This window comes from Akebia trifoliata, chromosome 4 (genome assembly GCF_017979445.1).
Source record: "Akebia trifoliata isolate Shusen 1 chromosome 4, ASM1797944v1, whole genome shotgun sequence".
Taxonomy (NCBI): domain Eukaryota; kingdom Viridiplantae; phylum Streptophyta; class Magnoliopsida; order Ranunculales; family Lardizabalaceae; genus Akebia; species Akebia trifoliata.
Window position 1 is genome coordinate 21,006,696 of NC_141378.1, and position 14,122 is coordinate 21,020,817.

Genomic DNA, 14,122 nt, shown 5'->3' on the forward strand with positions numbered 1-14,122 from the left:
CAATTATCCCTAGTGTAATATTCCCTGTCAAACTAGGGGCATTTTGGTTCTGAAGTCTGGTCATTTTCAACCCCAAAGGATAAGGTTAACTTTGAATTAAAGGTTACCTTCTTGATAGTAATTTTGAAAACTCCTCAGATTCAAAGAGAGTTAAAATGTTTATCGGACCTTCATAAAATCCAACTTTTTATTATAAAAAAAAAAAATCAAATGCGAGGTTAATCCCCCGTTTGTTCCGTCAAAGCTTAGTTCATTATTCTTGCACCCTGGCAGGTAGAATAGAACTTCCTAAAAAAGAAAAAAAATTAGTTCATTACTCTTTCACTCCGAGTAGGTAGAGTAGAACTTCTCAAAAAAAATTAGTTCATTACTCTTTTACTCCGAGTAGGTAGAGTAAAACTTCAAAAAAAATTAATTCATTACTCTTTCACCCTGGGCAGGTAGAGTAGGACTCCCAAAAAAATTAGTTCATTACTCTTTCACTCCGAGTAGGTAGAGTAGAACTTCCAAAAAAAAATTAGTTCATTACTCTTTCACCCTGGGCAGGTAGAGTAGGACTCCCAAAAAAATTAGTTCATTACTCTTTCACTCCGAGTAGGTAGAGTAGAACTTCCCAAAATAATTAGTTCGTTACTCTTTCACCTTGGGCAGGTAGAGTAGGACTCCCAAAACAATTAGTTCATTACTCTTTCACTCCGAGTAGGTAGAGTAGAACTTCCCAAAATAATTAGTTCATTACTCTTTCACCCTGGGCAGGTAAAGTAGGACTCTCAAAAAGCTTAGTTCATTACTCTTTCACTCCGAGTAGATAGAGTAGAACTTCCAAAAAAAAATTAGTTCATTACTCTTTCACTCCGAGTAGATAGAGTAGAACTTCCAAAAAAAAATTAGTTCATTACTCTTTCACCCTGGGCAGGTAGAGGACTCATAAAAAATTAGTTCATTACTCTTTCAATCCGAGTAGGTAGAGTAGAACTTCCCAAAAAAATTAGTTCATTACTCTTTCACCCTAGGCAGGTAGAGTAGGACTCTCAAAAAGCTTAGTTCAATACTCTTTCACTCAGAGTAGGTAGAGTAGAACTTTTCCAAAAAAAAATTAGTTCATTACTCTTTCACCTTGGGCAGGTATAGTAGGACTCCCAAAAAAATTAGTTCATTACTCTTTCACTCCGAGTAGGTAGAGTAGAATTTCCCAAAAAAATTAGTTCATTACTCTTTCACCCTGGCCAAGTAGAGTAGGACTTTCAAAAAATTAGTTTATTACTCGTTCACCTAGGGTAGGTAGAGGAAGACATTCAAATTTTGCTCAGATTATGCTCACTTTGCTCAGATTATGCTTAGTTTTTTTTTCTCAATCTTTGCTCAGTTTCACACAATACATACACTCACACTTGCACTTTTTAGTCAGGGAGAATTCTCTAAAATTCAAGGATCTGACACTGTCAGTGAGAGCTCACGCTCAAGGACCTGACAACTTTTTAGTTCGGGGAGAGTTTTACGCTCAAGGATCCGAACATCTTGGCGAATTGTTAAATCAGGCTGCAAAATGAACTGTCACTAACTTTGGCATTCAGATATCGCACTATCTACCAAAATAGATTTGCTATCTAGTTTGCTTCAATCCTCTGCCAAAAAGGGGCATCTGTAGACACCCCATTTTTGCACTTGCCTAATTAATCAACTCGTCAACTCGATCGCAACGATTCCCAATGATGGATGTTTATTCCAATACTTTATTTTGTTACCAGATATGTTTCAGAAATTCAGATGAAGTATCTCAAACTGATAAAATTGTAGAAACCATGTTACGCTAGGAAAATATAACCTCAAAAGCTTAGAAATCATCATTTTTCAGACAAAAAGAAGTTTTACGATAAAAGTTACTAAAAAATGATCAAATTATCAAAATACCCCTAACCTTAAAATATCCCTAGAGCCTACGTAACGCTTAGGAAAACTCATTCAAACATATAAAATAACAAATCGAAATCAAATAAATCATTTCGCCAATTTTCACAAAATTCGACAAAATTATGAAAATGCCCTCATAAAGTTCACAATCATTTCACACAAAAAATTTCATAAATGATAAAAACCAACATTCCCATTGAATTCCTTATGAAAAATTATTTCTAAAACATCCTAAAACATCAAAAACTGACTTAAAACGCAAAAAGTCCTCTCCGGGGGTAAAACGATAATTTCATAATTTTTATAATTAAAAATTTTGAAATTAATAAATAAAACATTTAATAATTAAAGTGAAACATTAATAAAATTAATTTAAAATTTTGAACTAAAAAAAATAAATCAATCAATCAGGCTCTTAGGTAAAATTGTTGGGGGTCCAAAGAATTAAAAATATAATAGAGGGGGGGTTCTCCAAAAAATTAAAGTCAATCAAGTAAGACTAAAGTCAAGATATTAAAGTCAATCAAATAAGACTAAAGTCAAAATTAAAGTCAATTAAGTAAAACTAAAGTCAAGATATTAAAGTCAATCAATTAAGACTAAAGTCAAAATCTTAAAGTCAATCAAATAAGACCAAAAGTCAAAATCCTAATATAGTTCCAATTAAATAATAACTCTATTTAATAGAATTCTAACTAAAATATAACTCTACATAAAACAATTCTAATTAAAATACAACTCTACCTAAAATAATTCTAACTAAAATATAACTCTAACTAAAAGAATTCTAATTAAACACTAATTCTATCTAAATCAACCATTAAAAAAATCTATAAATAGGGGTCCTCACACCCTAGTTTCGTATAAAATCATAAACCCTAAGAGAAGTAGGTCTAAAAGCCCCCTAGCCTCCCATAAACCCTAGTTTTGGAGCCCCAACTCCTTACCTAGCATCCCTTATTTGATTCTATCCTAAAAAACACCTAAAAGCCCTTCAAAAACACCCCAAAATTCATAACAAACTCGAAGAATCCAGATAAAAAAAGAGATACCTTGCCTCGGAGATTAGAAATCAAATCCGGAGACAGAACGAAGCAAGGCGTACGATACAAGGATCAGTTTTTGTCGGATCTGAGGGAACAAGGTCTTTGCTATCGGAAAGGTATAATTTCTTAATTTTTTTTATTATCTAGATTTTTTAGCAATGTAACTTATTTGGAAAATTAGTAGAGACCGGCTTCGGCCGGGCGGGTTTGGTGCCTAACACCTTCTAACCCCGTAATATGAACCCCGAATTCAGGTTTTTTCTGTTCTAGATTAGTTCTTTATTCGTTTAGAGTCATTGATCGGTTCCTAGACCGTAATAACTAGGTGGCGACTCCTAAACCTCAAGGGTCAAAAGCGAATCCGCACACCCCGCGGATCGAGGGCGCTTTCAGACGGATTATCGAATCTGGCAAATAAAAGAATGGGGAGTCTATAGAGACTCACCCTTTTAACTCTTAGTCACTTTGAAAAAAAAAAGTGGCGTGTGTGCAATTGAGTATGCATGTTATTGTTCTAAGAGGAACGTATTCATGGACTTAGACATGAGAGATAACTTCACATGGTGAAAGGTTTACTCTCTCTTCTTTATGCCCTTAAAACAAAGGACTAAACTTAGAACTTAAAGAAAATGGTTGGAACTTAAAAGAAATAAAGAAATAACTTGTCATGCATATAAAATACTCTCAAGAAACATATTATGGACTTAAAAAGAGAAGAAATGCATTCCATTGTAGGAAACTTAAATATGCATAAAAATAAAAAAGGAAACAAGGTAGAAAGGGGATTAGAAGGGGGAGGGGGGTACAACAAATACAAAGACAATAGAAAATAGGGTGTTCACTCGACCTTGGTCTTCTTTTCTCTTTCTTTTTTTTTATTATCTCTTGTTCTACACTTCTAGAATGGTTGAGAAAACAAATAGGCAGAATTTTTTAACTTAAAAATCTCCTTCCTTTTTCTTTTGGAATTTGCCTCTATTTATAGACTTTTTGAGAGATCCTTGGGGATAAAAAGACTCTAAATCTTCTTATGTGTATAATATTCCATAGAATACCTCAATGAATAACTCTTGTTTCCCTTCATACCATTTTCTTTGATGGTCATTCTTATACTTTTGAGTCTCACCAATAGAGATCATCAAATTAAAGGAGTAAAAGTCATGAAATTCTAGAGAATTCTCTTTGAGGGGATAAAAAGATCAAGGTCACTTGGTTTTAGTCAATTTACCATGAACTTAAGAGAAAATGATTTGAAATGTAAAAAGGGTAAGGAGCTTGATTATCAATTGCCATAAATCAAATCTCAGCAAAGTAGGTGTAAAAGGATAATGGTTCTCTTGTGGGGACTAAAGGTGACCAAAGTCAAAGTTGAGGGAATGCACATAATTATCTTAAGACCATTGTGTATAGTGTTGAGTGAGGATAAAGTAGGGTCAATGGAGTTAAAACACTTGTAGTGCCAAAAGCAAGAGAGGTTAGGGGGATTAAAACTAGAATAAATAATGATAAAAAATGAGAGACTTGGCAAAATTACCTTGGAACTAAATATAAAATGCTAGGTAAGGTTAAAGTGGAGTCAAAGTGGTAAAAGGTTTTGTGATCTCAAGAGAAAAAAGGATTAGTGTGGTGAAAAGTGAAATGGTCCCTAAAAAGTTATGGCCTATCTATACTTGAGGTGTAAACTGGGTGTTGCTGGGCCAATTGGAAAGCCTATGGGCTTGAATCTTCATTCTGATGGGCCTTTGACCCGTCTTGCATAGTACCATTGGACCAAACTTTCTCTGCAATCTGCTTGATCTCTCATACTCGATCCAGACAAAATGGGGTGTCTACACTTTTCGCATGCTAATTTCTAATATTTTGATATATCCAATGTTGGGGATTGGGTCATTTATGAGAGTATAAGATTTAGAAATGTTTAAAAAGAACACATAAGGGAGCAATCGCACGCTTGGGAGGCTGCACATATTTTGGAGATGGAAAATGCTGAAATGACAAAAAAAATTTACTGCGATTCTCGCAAATCTGACATGGGATATGCACATAACCATAAATGTATTTCCTCACGATACGAGTAAAAACCATCTACGATTATGTATGCATGTCCACGTCAGAATTGTGAGAATCGCAATAAATTCTGTGTCACCCCAGCACAACTCTTTGGAGATATTAAACTCTAACTACCCTCTAGACCAATGGCATCATTATTGAAAATCAAATGGCTTTGAAGATTTTGTAGTAGTTTAGTTAAAATAAATAAAGAGCAAATTATCAAAATGGAGTACAAAAATTAAAATTTTTTCAAAACAGTGCACTATTCAAATTAATTCTGAAAACTCTAAGTTACCATTTTTGAAAATAATAATGTTCTTTACAAAAACCGCAAAAACATAAAATGAACAGTAATTTTTACACTTTTCATATCAAAAATGCCCTTTTCTCTTTCTTCTACCTTTTTTACAATTTTACCCTTCACATCTATCAAAACCCAACACTTTCTAATAACAAAGATAGGAAGTTATAAATATAATTTGAATATAAATTAAAAGAAGTTAATTAAGTAATTTCAATATAATGTTAAAAAATGATATTTTGGGTATAAAAATTGGAAAAAGTTTTGATCATTTTATTTCTTACCATTTTTGGTAAAACAATTATTTTCGAAAATGATAAATTACCGTTTACCGTTTTTAGAATTAATTTGAATAGCGCACTGTTTTGGTATTTTTTTTTCAATCTTCCGTGTATGTTTTCGTAAATTAGTGGTATCTGTAAATCTAAAACAACAGAAAATTTTTGCTACCACAGAAGAAGGTGATGTGCTCAACAGCTAATAACTCTGAGTGAGCACCTCATCTGCTCTGACAGCTCCTTTGTCACAAGAATACCTAGCATTCAATTCCATTAACTCCCCTCAATCTGCTACACTAACTCTCCATTAAAGAAGTTAAAGAGGAGCAGCACTCCAACTTAACATTATTGTTTTTTATTAAAAAAAATGCAACATAACATGGGTTTGTGCGGACTATGCATATCTCATCACTTAGTTGGGAGAGAGGGGCTCTCTTTAGGTTTATTTCTGAATATCTTTTGATGGGTTTTGAGTAGCTTAAAGGGGATATAGAGAACCATCAGTTTGTGAAAAATAACAAAGTTAATTGGAAGCAATCTCTTTATAGGTTTTGGGTTCTGAGGGATTGTGATCCTTTCTACTGACATTATGAGGGTACTTGCGATCTGGGCTTTGTTCATGGTTTTGGGTGCAGCTTTAACGTTCATTACCTTAAGCAATAGCAGATCCTCCTTGGCTGGTAATTCTTTCTTTTTTTACTTATTTTTTAAATACATAACATGAAAAGGTTTCATCTTATGTTGGTGTGCATTTTTTTATTGGGTTGGAATTGCTTTGTTCTTTGTTGCTGTAATTTATTTGTTTTGTTCAATATGTTGTTGATCCATTGATAGCCCTGAGCATTGTGCTTCCAAACCCAGTTTGTGGTTGCCAAGATGTTGAGATCTTTGGATTGTGCGGGAAAAAAATATATATATATTCTTCAGCTAACATTACGATACCAAAGGGGTGGGAAACTTAAATAAAGTGGACCATTGTGGACGTTGGCTGCCAAGTGTGTTGGCATGTTACGACCATGCCTAGGTGATTTGGTGTATTGGTTAGGTTTTAGAGTGCTGATAATCTGACTTAGGCATGTGGCAACTCAATTGACTTACCTAGCATGACAGGCTCGGGAACAGTAGATGTGCTCTCATCGGGATACAGAACTACGATTCCCCATAAAAAATGCAGTTTTGTATCCCGAGAAGACCAGATCTACAGTTTCCGAGATTGTCATGTTAGGTAAGTCGATTGAATATGCCATGTGCCTACGTCAGTTTATCGCAACTTTAGGTCTTATAATGCCAATAACATTGCAGCTGAGCAAAATGCAGCAAAAATAGTGGGAGAAAGTTAAAAGAACTTGAGATGAATCCGGCTACAGACAATAGCTCGACCTTCTAATGTTCTGGGTGATTCTCTCACGAACACCAAGAGACAATTAGAAAATTCAAAGAGGAAAAACTTCCCTTACTACATTACTCCAAATCATTTTTTAACCCCCACCTCCTTACTTATTTTAAGTCTTATAGTGCTCCTTCTCACTGGTGTCTTCATCTGCAAACAACCCCTAATCATAAATATATACACCATACTATCTTTATTTTAGATTTGAACCTACTCAAATAATGAAGTATACCTTGTGCATCTAATGCAGATATGACCTTTCCTGGCCATGTGGAGTCTGTGACAATGGTGGCACAGAACAGGAAACTGAAGGTACATAAGGCTTGTAATTCAAATAACTAGGAAAAATGCTATTGCTTTGTATTCTTATTTGGGTGAATTACCATTTCGTGAGCTGAAAATAAGTTATTTATGATTCTGGCTAACTGTTCATTTTAATTACCAAAATGTGAATGATCACGTTTTTGTCAAAAAAAAATTCAGAACAGTAACGAATTCGGTGGTTTTAAAGTGATTATTTCGCATGTTTAAAGTGAAAATTTTGCACGTTTAAAGTCCAATTAGTAACTTTAAACCTGCGAAACAGTCACTTTAAAAACCTCCGAATTCGTTATCGTTCATGTTTTGGTAATTAAAATGAACAGTGAGCCAGAATCATAAATTCGTCAAAACTTGATCACTTTTTCGTAAATATCCCTTCTTTTAAATATGATACCACGCACTTGGAATATTTAGAAGGAAAACTTTCTTGTTTTTCCATTACAGGAGAAGATCTATAATCCAATAGCTGAGAAGAGGAGGGATGCAGACAATATGGATTTGGAAGATTACCACCAAACAGATCCAGTTCCAAGTTCAAAAGCCACCATAAAACCCAAACCAATTGCGCATGGTAGTCCTCTTGGCCCTCATATTCCAAAGCCGAGCCCCCCAGATCACCCCAAACTTGATGGATCTCCATGAGGGTATCATTAGCCTACCTAATTAAACCGCAAATAATAATGGTGCAACACCTCCGTTTATTTATTTATTTTGAAGTTTCTATTGCTAAATGAAGTTCCATATATAATGGGATACGCCTACATATGCAGTTTATATTTATGTTTTTCATGTATTCCTTTTTCTACTTTTCTAGGAATGGAATTCATTATCGTTCACATATAAATTGGCTTGTGTTCATTTATGGATTATCTTCTCTTATACCTTTGCCTGGATAAGGAGTTCTAATCCGAAACATAAAATCTCAGTTCATTATCGTTCACATTTTTTGAGAGATCATTTTCTTTTCTTTTGTTTTTTCTTTTATCAGTGAAACATTTAGTAGTCCACATGTGGTGCGTAATCCCGTGAATTTGACCTGATCTGATTTTTTTTTTTTTTCTTTTGATCAAGAATGCTGGGGTTGAAAGAACACCCCCTTTGTTTTATTAAAATGATTACTTTCAAGAATAGTTACAAGTTAAATCATTCAACATTATTAATCCCTCCAGCTCTTGAGGAGTAGAAGAGCTATTCTCAATAATTAAAAAAATTCTTCTCACGTGCTCCAAGGCAAGTTAAGAAATCTGCCGCCCTATAAGTCTCTTGCCAATAGAACTCGAAGGTGCATATCATGAATGTAAACATGTGAGATTTAGTGGGTTTAGATCTCAACTACTTGGGTTTGGAGTCTCCACCACTCAAAGAGTTTAAGATGTGAATGGAGACACCATAAAAAGAGTTTTGAAAATCTGTTTTTCAAGAAGCACTATAACATTTTTTAGCTACAACAGCGGAATTTCCCGCTGCTATAGGGTACATTTTCTGCTGGTAAAAGTTATTGCGACAGATGAGCAGTGGAACTAAGATCTAACATTGCTTCCCCGGTCGCTAAATGTAGTGACAGATAGCTTGTATTGTTGTTGTAGGTAATACTTTTAACAGCGCATTTTATTATCCGTTGCAATAGGTCATTTAAAAAAAAAGAATATAATACATATAGCCGTAGATAATAACATCTGCTGCTAAAACTTTTGTTTTTTTTTTAATTATTATATATCCTTCAGAAACAATATATAGAGGTGGAAGTTTTATCCATTGCTGAAAGTCTTTTTTTTTTTTTAATATATACATATTTATTATATGCGTTGAGTGAACTTCTTCGTTTTTTAAACCTTACAAAAAAATGCAAAATAAGTATTAAAAACAAAAATATGCCTAATTGGAAACTTATTGTCACCCTAAAAAAGGTGACATTTTTCCTCAACAATTGACCTTATAGGGGTGACATATTCATGATCAAAACAGTCCTTCTTTCTTGATTTAACGAATTATAATGATAAAATTTTGAAAAGGAACTATCTTACACCATGTTGAAGATGATAAACGTATAAAAACCTAAAATGGCTGTTCAAGATTCAAATGTTCTACAATCAAATAAAACCCTGAATTTTCTACGATTTATTGACAATAACAAACACATTATAAGGATAAAAAGGAACCTACCTTTGAGTTACTTTGATGAGGAAGTTAAAGTTGAGTATGTTTCAGTCAAAAGTAACAAAAGTAGTTTTTGCGGAAAATAGATGACGGTCACTTTTATTATTTGCGTTTGCGGGAGAAGCTATCACCGAAAAAATAGTTTGTGCGAAATAACTAAAATATTCCTGATCTAATTTTTACTCTCTTCTTCTCTGTCGCAAAACCTCACACAACATCACAGATCTTCTTCTCTTTCTTGACAAAACTTCACACAGCACGCTCTTCTTCCCGATAGAACCTCACACAACCTTACTTTTCTTCTCAATAGTACCTCGCACAACCATACTCTTCTTCTTGACAGAATCTCACACAACACACGACTGTTCTTATTGATAGAACCTCACACAACCCTCTAGATCTTCTCCTATACATAACTTCACATAGCCCTCTAGATTTTCTTCTCAACAAAACCTCACACAACCTTAACCCTTAGATCCATTTTTTTTATTTTCTTGTTCTCGATAGAACGTCACACAGCCCTAACCCACCTTCAACAATAGTCGATCTCGACACCATATAATTTGATTCAATTTTAGGACACCCCTGAACCAAGAACAAACCAGAATCACTCTGATTTTTTAACATTTCAATCCAAAACCGAACCGATTCCCCTTAAAACCAAACCAAACCAACCTTAACTGCACGATTCAATTTGGTTCTCAATTTAGTTGGATCCAATGTGCACCCCTACTTATAACTCACCACCTCAGTGCTTTTACCTCCAATCAATTGCAAGTTTTGAAAACATTTAAATATAATTTAAAATGAAAATAATTTAAGAATATTTAATGGAGGATGATGATAGATTAACTCATGGGAGCGAGGTGAAAAAGAGGAAAGAAAGAGGAGCAGCTAAAATATGACAGTAATCTTAGAGATGATCAAGAAGACCAATAGAAAGAAATCAAAATAAATATAAATAAATAAAAAATTGATATTATAATTAATGGAAAAAAGAAACAAAATAAAAAATAGTTAATACAATAAGATAACTGCTATTGCCACACCAACTTTTACTAATGCCACACCAATCCCTATGCAAATCACCAAAAAATTGCTTTGGTGTTAGCAAAAGTTGGTGTGGCAGCAGTAACACTCTATGATAATTGTTGTCATTAAAATAACAACCAACTATGTACAACCATCTTAAAAATATTTTAATGCCATTTTTAATTTAATTCACCAACTAATTAAAACTTGCAACCTCACGCAATAAAGATATAGATTCAAAAGTCTCTATCTTAGTTTAATCAACCTCCATAAATTTATATTAATTTGCATATGATATTGTAAAAAAATATTAACCACAAGTCCGTAACCCACAAACGGTTGGGAAACTAAGAAAAATTAATGCCTGTCTAGAAAAAATGTATTGATCTCTAAGAAATATATGTTTTCCACTTATCTTATCATTTGGACAATTTGTGTTTTTTAAGTTCATATGATTTCAACTCTTATCTTAGATCAAAATGATCTACACGAATTCGTCTCGGTATTGTTCACTAACAAGCTTGATTTACACTATATTTAAAACATCACACCATGTCATGAGATAAATCAAATGATTAGTATGATATTTTTGAAAATCTTGACCAAATTAGTAAAACTCAATTGAGTCAATCAAAATTTTGTATTTTAATTAAAATAATAATTTTTTATGATTTAAATATTTATTATCTAAATAAAAATGAACCTGTGACTGATGATTTTATAATCAATATTATTTTTTAAATTATTAATATTAAGTAATTGTAAAGATAGTGAAATAGTTTCCCCGACGAGATGAGATGACTCGTTCTTCGGACACGAACAAGACGAGAACTCAACCCGAGATTGGAAACCATGTGTCGGTGGTTTCTAGTTCCTTTTCTCTCCAGCCTGTTAACACTTAAACCTCGAACATCTATCCTCCCCCATATGCACACAAAACTTTAGATCTACCTACAGATGTTAAGATACTTTAAGGAGATTTAGTGAAGTGGGGACTACCAATAGCATTGACATCTCACCTTTTTTTTTTTTTAGTTCTCCTGTCTGTCTTCCTTCAAGACAAAGGGAAAAGTAAAACTCAACTACTCTCCCTCTCCAAGCAAAGTTTTTCATATAAAAAAAAAAAAAATCTCTTCTTTCTTAGTATTCAGATCAGATCAGATCCCATCTCTTGTTGTTGGAAAATGGGTACGAAATGGGCAATTTGTTTAATGGGATTGATGGTTGTTTCAATATGTTTGAATGTAAATGCGAAATCAAAGGTTTGTAATAAAGGATGGGAATGCAAAGGATCCAGTTATTGTTGCAACCAAACCATTTCGGATTACTTCCAAGTGTATCAGTTCGAGAATCTATTCGCAAAGAGAAACTCTCCTATCGCTCATGCTGTTGGTTATTGGGATTATCGTTCCTTCATCACTGCTTCAGCACAATTCCAACCTCTTGGATTTGGAACAACTGGTGGAAAGCAAATGCAAATGAAGGAGATCGCGGCCTTTCTTGGTCATGTTGGAAGTAAGACTACATGTGGTTATGGGGTTGCTACTGGTGGCCCATTGGCTTGGGGGCTTTGTTATAACCATGAAATGAGTCCAAGTCAATCTTACTGTAATCCAGATTATCTCTATCCTTGTAGCCCTGGTGCTGAGTACTACGGTCGCGGTGCCTTACCCGTCTACTGGTATTTCTTTCTTTCTCTCTTTCTCTCTTTCTACATCTAATTAGAATTTCTTCTTCACTCGGTCTGAAATGAATGCCAAAAAAATTAGGTTTTATGTGATCCCAAATGTCTTAAACAAGAAAAAAAGAATTTTTTCTGTTCTTTTTTTTTTTGTTAATTAAGAATTTTTTCTGTTGGTTAGACTTCAGTGGGGATGCATTATTAGGTATCACTACTTTTAGACAATTTCTTGGAATCTGACTCTTGAATGATAAATTCTACAAATAAAAAAAATTCACTTTGGATTGGAAAAAAATAAAAAAAATTTAATTAAGAGGGCTGCTATTAACACCCCAACTTTTACTTAAAACACACCAATTTATTAAATTTAATATCATACCCTAATTAGTTAAGGACTAAAACACATCGTTCAAACATTACAAAAGCTTGGTTGAGTTATTACTTCAAAATTACAAAGCACTATAAAACATTCAAACAACTTCAGCATTTGTTTACAATTAGGATTAGGCTCATATAAAATCTTAAATCTAAACAAAACAAAAAAGAGAGTTTCCGTTGTCACCCAAACTTTTACTTATCCTCTCCCATTGACTTATCTTTTAATATTTTTAATTGGGGTGTAATAAATAAATGTTGGAGTGCCAATAGCAGCTCTCAAAATTAATTGATCATGTTGTTTAGGTGATGCCTCAGGGACTACAAATTTTTCAGATATTTTTCTAGACACTTTTATGCACTTACTCAATGATAAATTCTGAAAAATGAAAAGAAAAGAAAAAATGGATTCAAGCGAACCTAAATCTCATGAACAAATAAAAAAATTGTTCCTAATGGTTGGGGGATGCCTGCGAGACTATTGACTTCTGTATATAATGTTCTTGTGCGCTCCCTTTGAATGATAAAATAGATTTTAAGCAAACCCCCAAAAAAAAAATAAACAAGAAAGAAAATCATTTTTATTGGCTGGGTGGATGCCTCAGGAACTACAATTACGGAGTGATCGGTGAGGGATTGAAGTTGGATCTGTTGAACCATCCTGAGTACCTTGAACAGAACGCAACCATGGCCTTCCAAGCTGCTATCTGGAGGTGGATGAACCCAATTAAGAAAAAACAGCCCTCTGCACATGATGTGTTTGTTGGAAACTGGAAGCCCACCAAAAATGACACATTGGCCAAGCGAGGTCATGGTTTTGGTACCACAATGAACATTCTTTATGGGGATCAAGTGTGCGGTCAGGGCGACGTCGATGGCATGAACAACATTATCTCTCATTACCAATATTACCTTGATTTGATGGGGGTGGGTCGAGAGGAGGCTGGACCTCATGATGTCCTCAGTTGTGCTGAACAGGTCGCATTCAACCCTTCATCTTCTTCTTCAGCTGCGACTGCATAAGCCTTTGTTATTATATAGTATATTCATGATTTTACCCACCCACTCATCCATTGTTAATCCTTGTGAGGAAAACTTCAATAAGATGCTCCGTGTGTGCATTTGTGTGCAGATGGGGGTGGGGTGATGGTAATGTTGTCTTTGCTAAGAAATTTAGGTTGAAAGATTTGTTATTCCCCACGGTAGATTAATTGTGTTTATCCATTTGTTTGGTTTGTAGTAGAAGATGTTTACCTCCTTTCAAACATGCTATCATCTTGTATCTCATATTATTATGTGCTCAGTACCATCTTCTGCTTGTTAATACATTATATTTTGTATTTCATTTGCAAAATACATTATATTTTGTGCTTCTCTTTGGTGCATCGTTGTGCAACATTTTAGGTACATGGGTAGACTTCTGGTTTGTATGTTCTTTTTTTGCATTACTAGAAACATATAAAGAGGTCTTTGTTTGAGAGTAATCACTTTCATGTTTGTAAGCATCGTTGAAGGTGTTGGTGGAGAACTCACCATTCAGATTGGGGCTTACTAGCTAATTTTCTTCCCTTTGTTGTA

General features: G+C 34.1%; 2 protein-coding genes across 2 annotated transcripts; both read left to right on the forward strand.

Annotated features, from left to right (window-relative positions):
- The first annotated feature begins 5,971 nt into the window (after positions 1-5,971).
- Positions 5,972-8,157, forward strand: LOC147404427 (uncharacterized). Its single transcript, XM_086437738.1, has 3 exons — positions 5,972-6,268; positions 7,229-7,290; positions 7,744-8,157. Exons 1-3 carry the CDS (start codon positions 6,178-6,180, stop codon positions 7,939-7,941), a joined length of 351 nt encoding a protein of 116 aa, XP_086293864.1. The 5' UTR covers positions 5,972-6,177; the 3' UTR covers positions 7,942-8,157.
- A 3,379-nt stretch (positions 8,158-11,536) lies between these two features.
- LOC147404428 (chitinase-like protein 1) lies at positions 11,537-13,918 on the forward strand. The gene is made up of 2 exons (XM_086440367.1): positions 11,537-12,169; positions 13,150-13,918. The coding sequence occupies exons 1-2, from the start codon at positions 11,673-11,675 to the stop codon at positions 13,565-13,567; spliced, it is 915 nt and encodes a 304-aa protein (XP_086296493.1). The 5' UTR covers positions 11,537-11,672; the 3' UTR covers positions 13,568-13,918.
- The last annotated feature ends 204 nt before the right edge of the window (positions 13,919-14,122 follow it).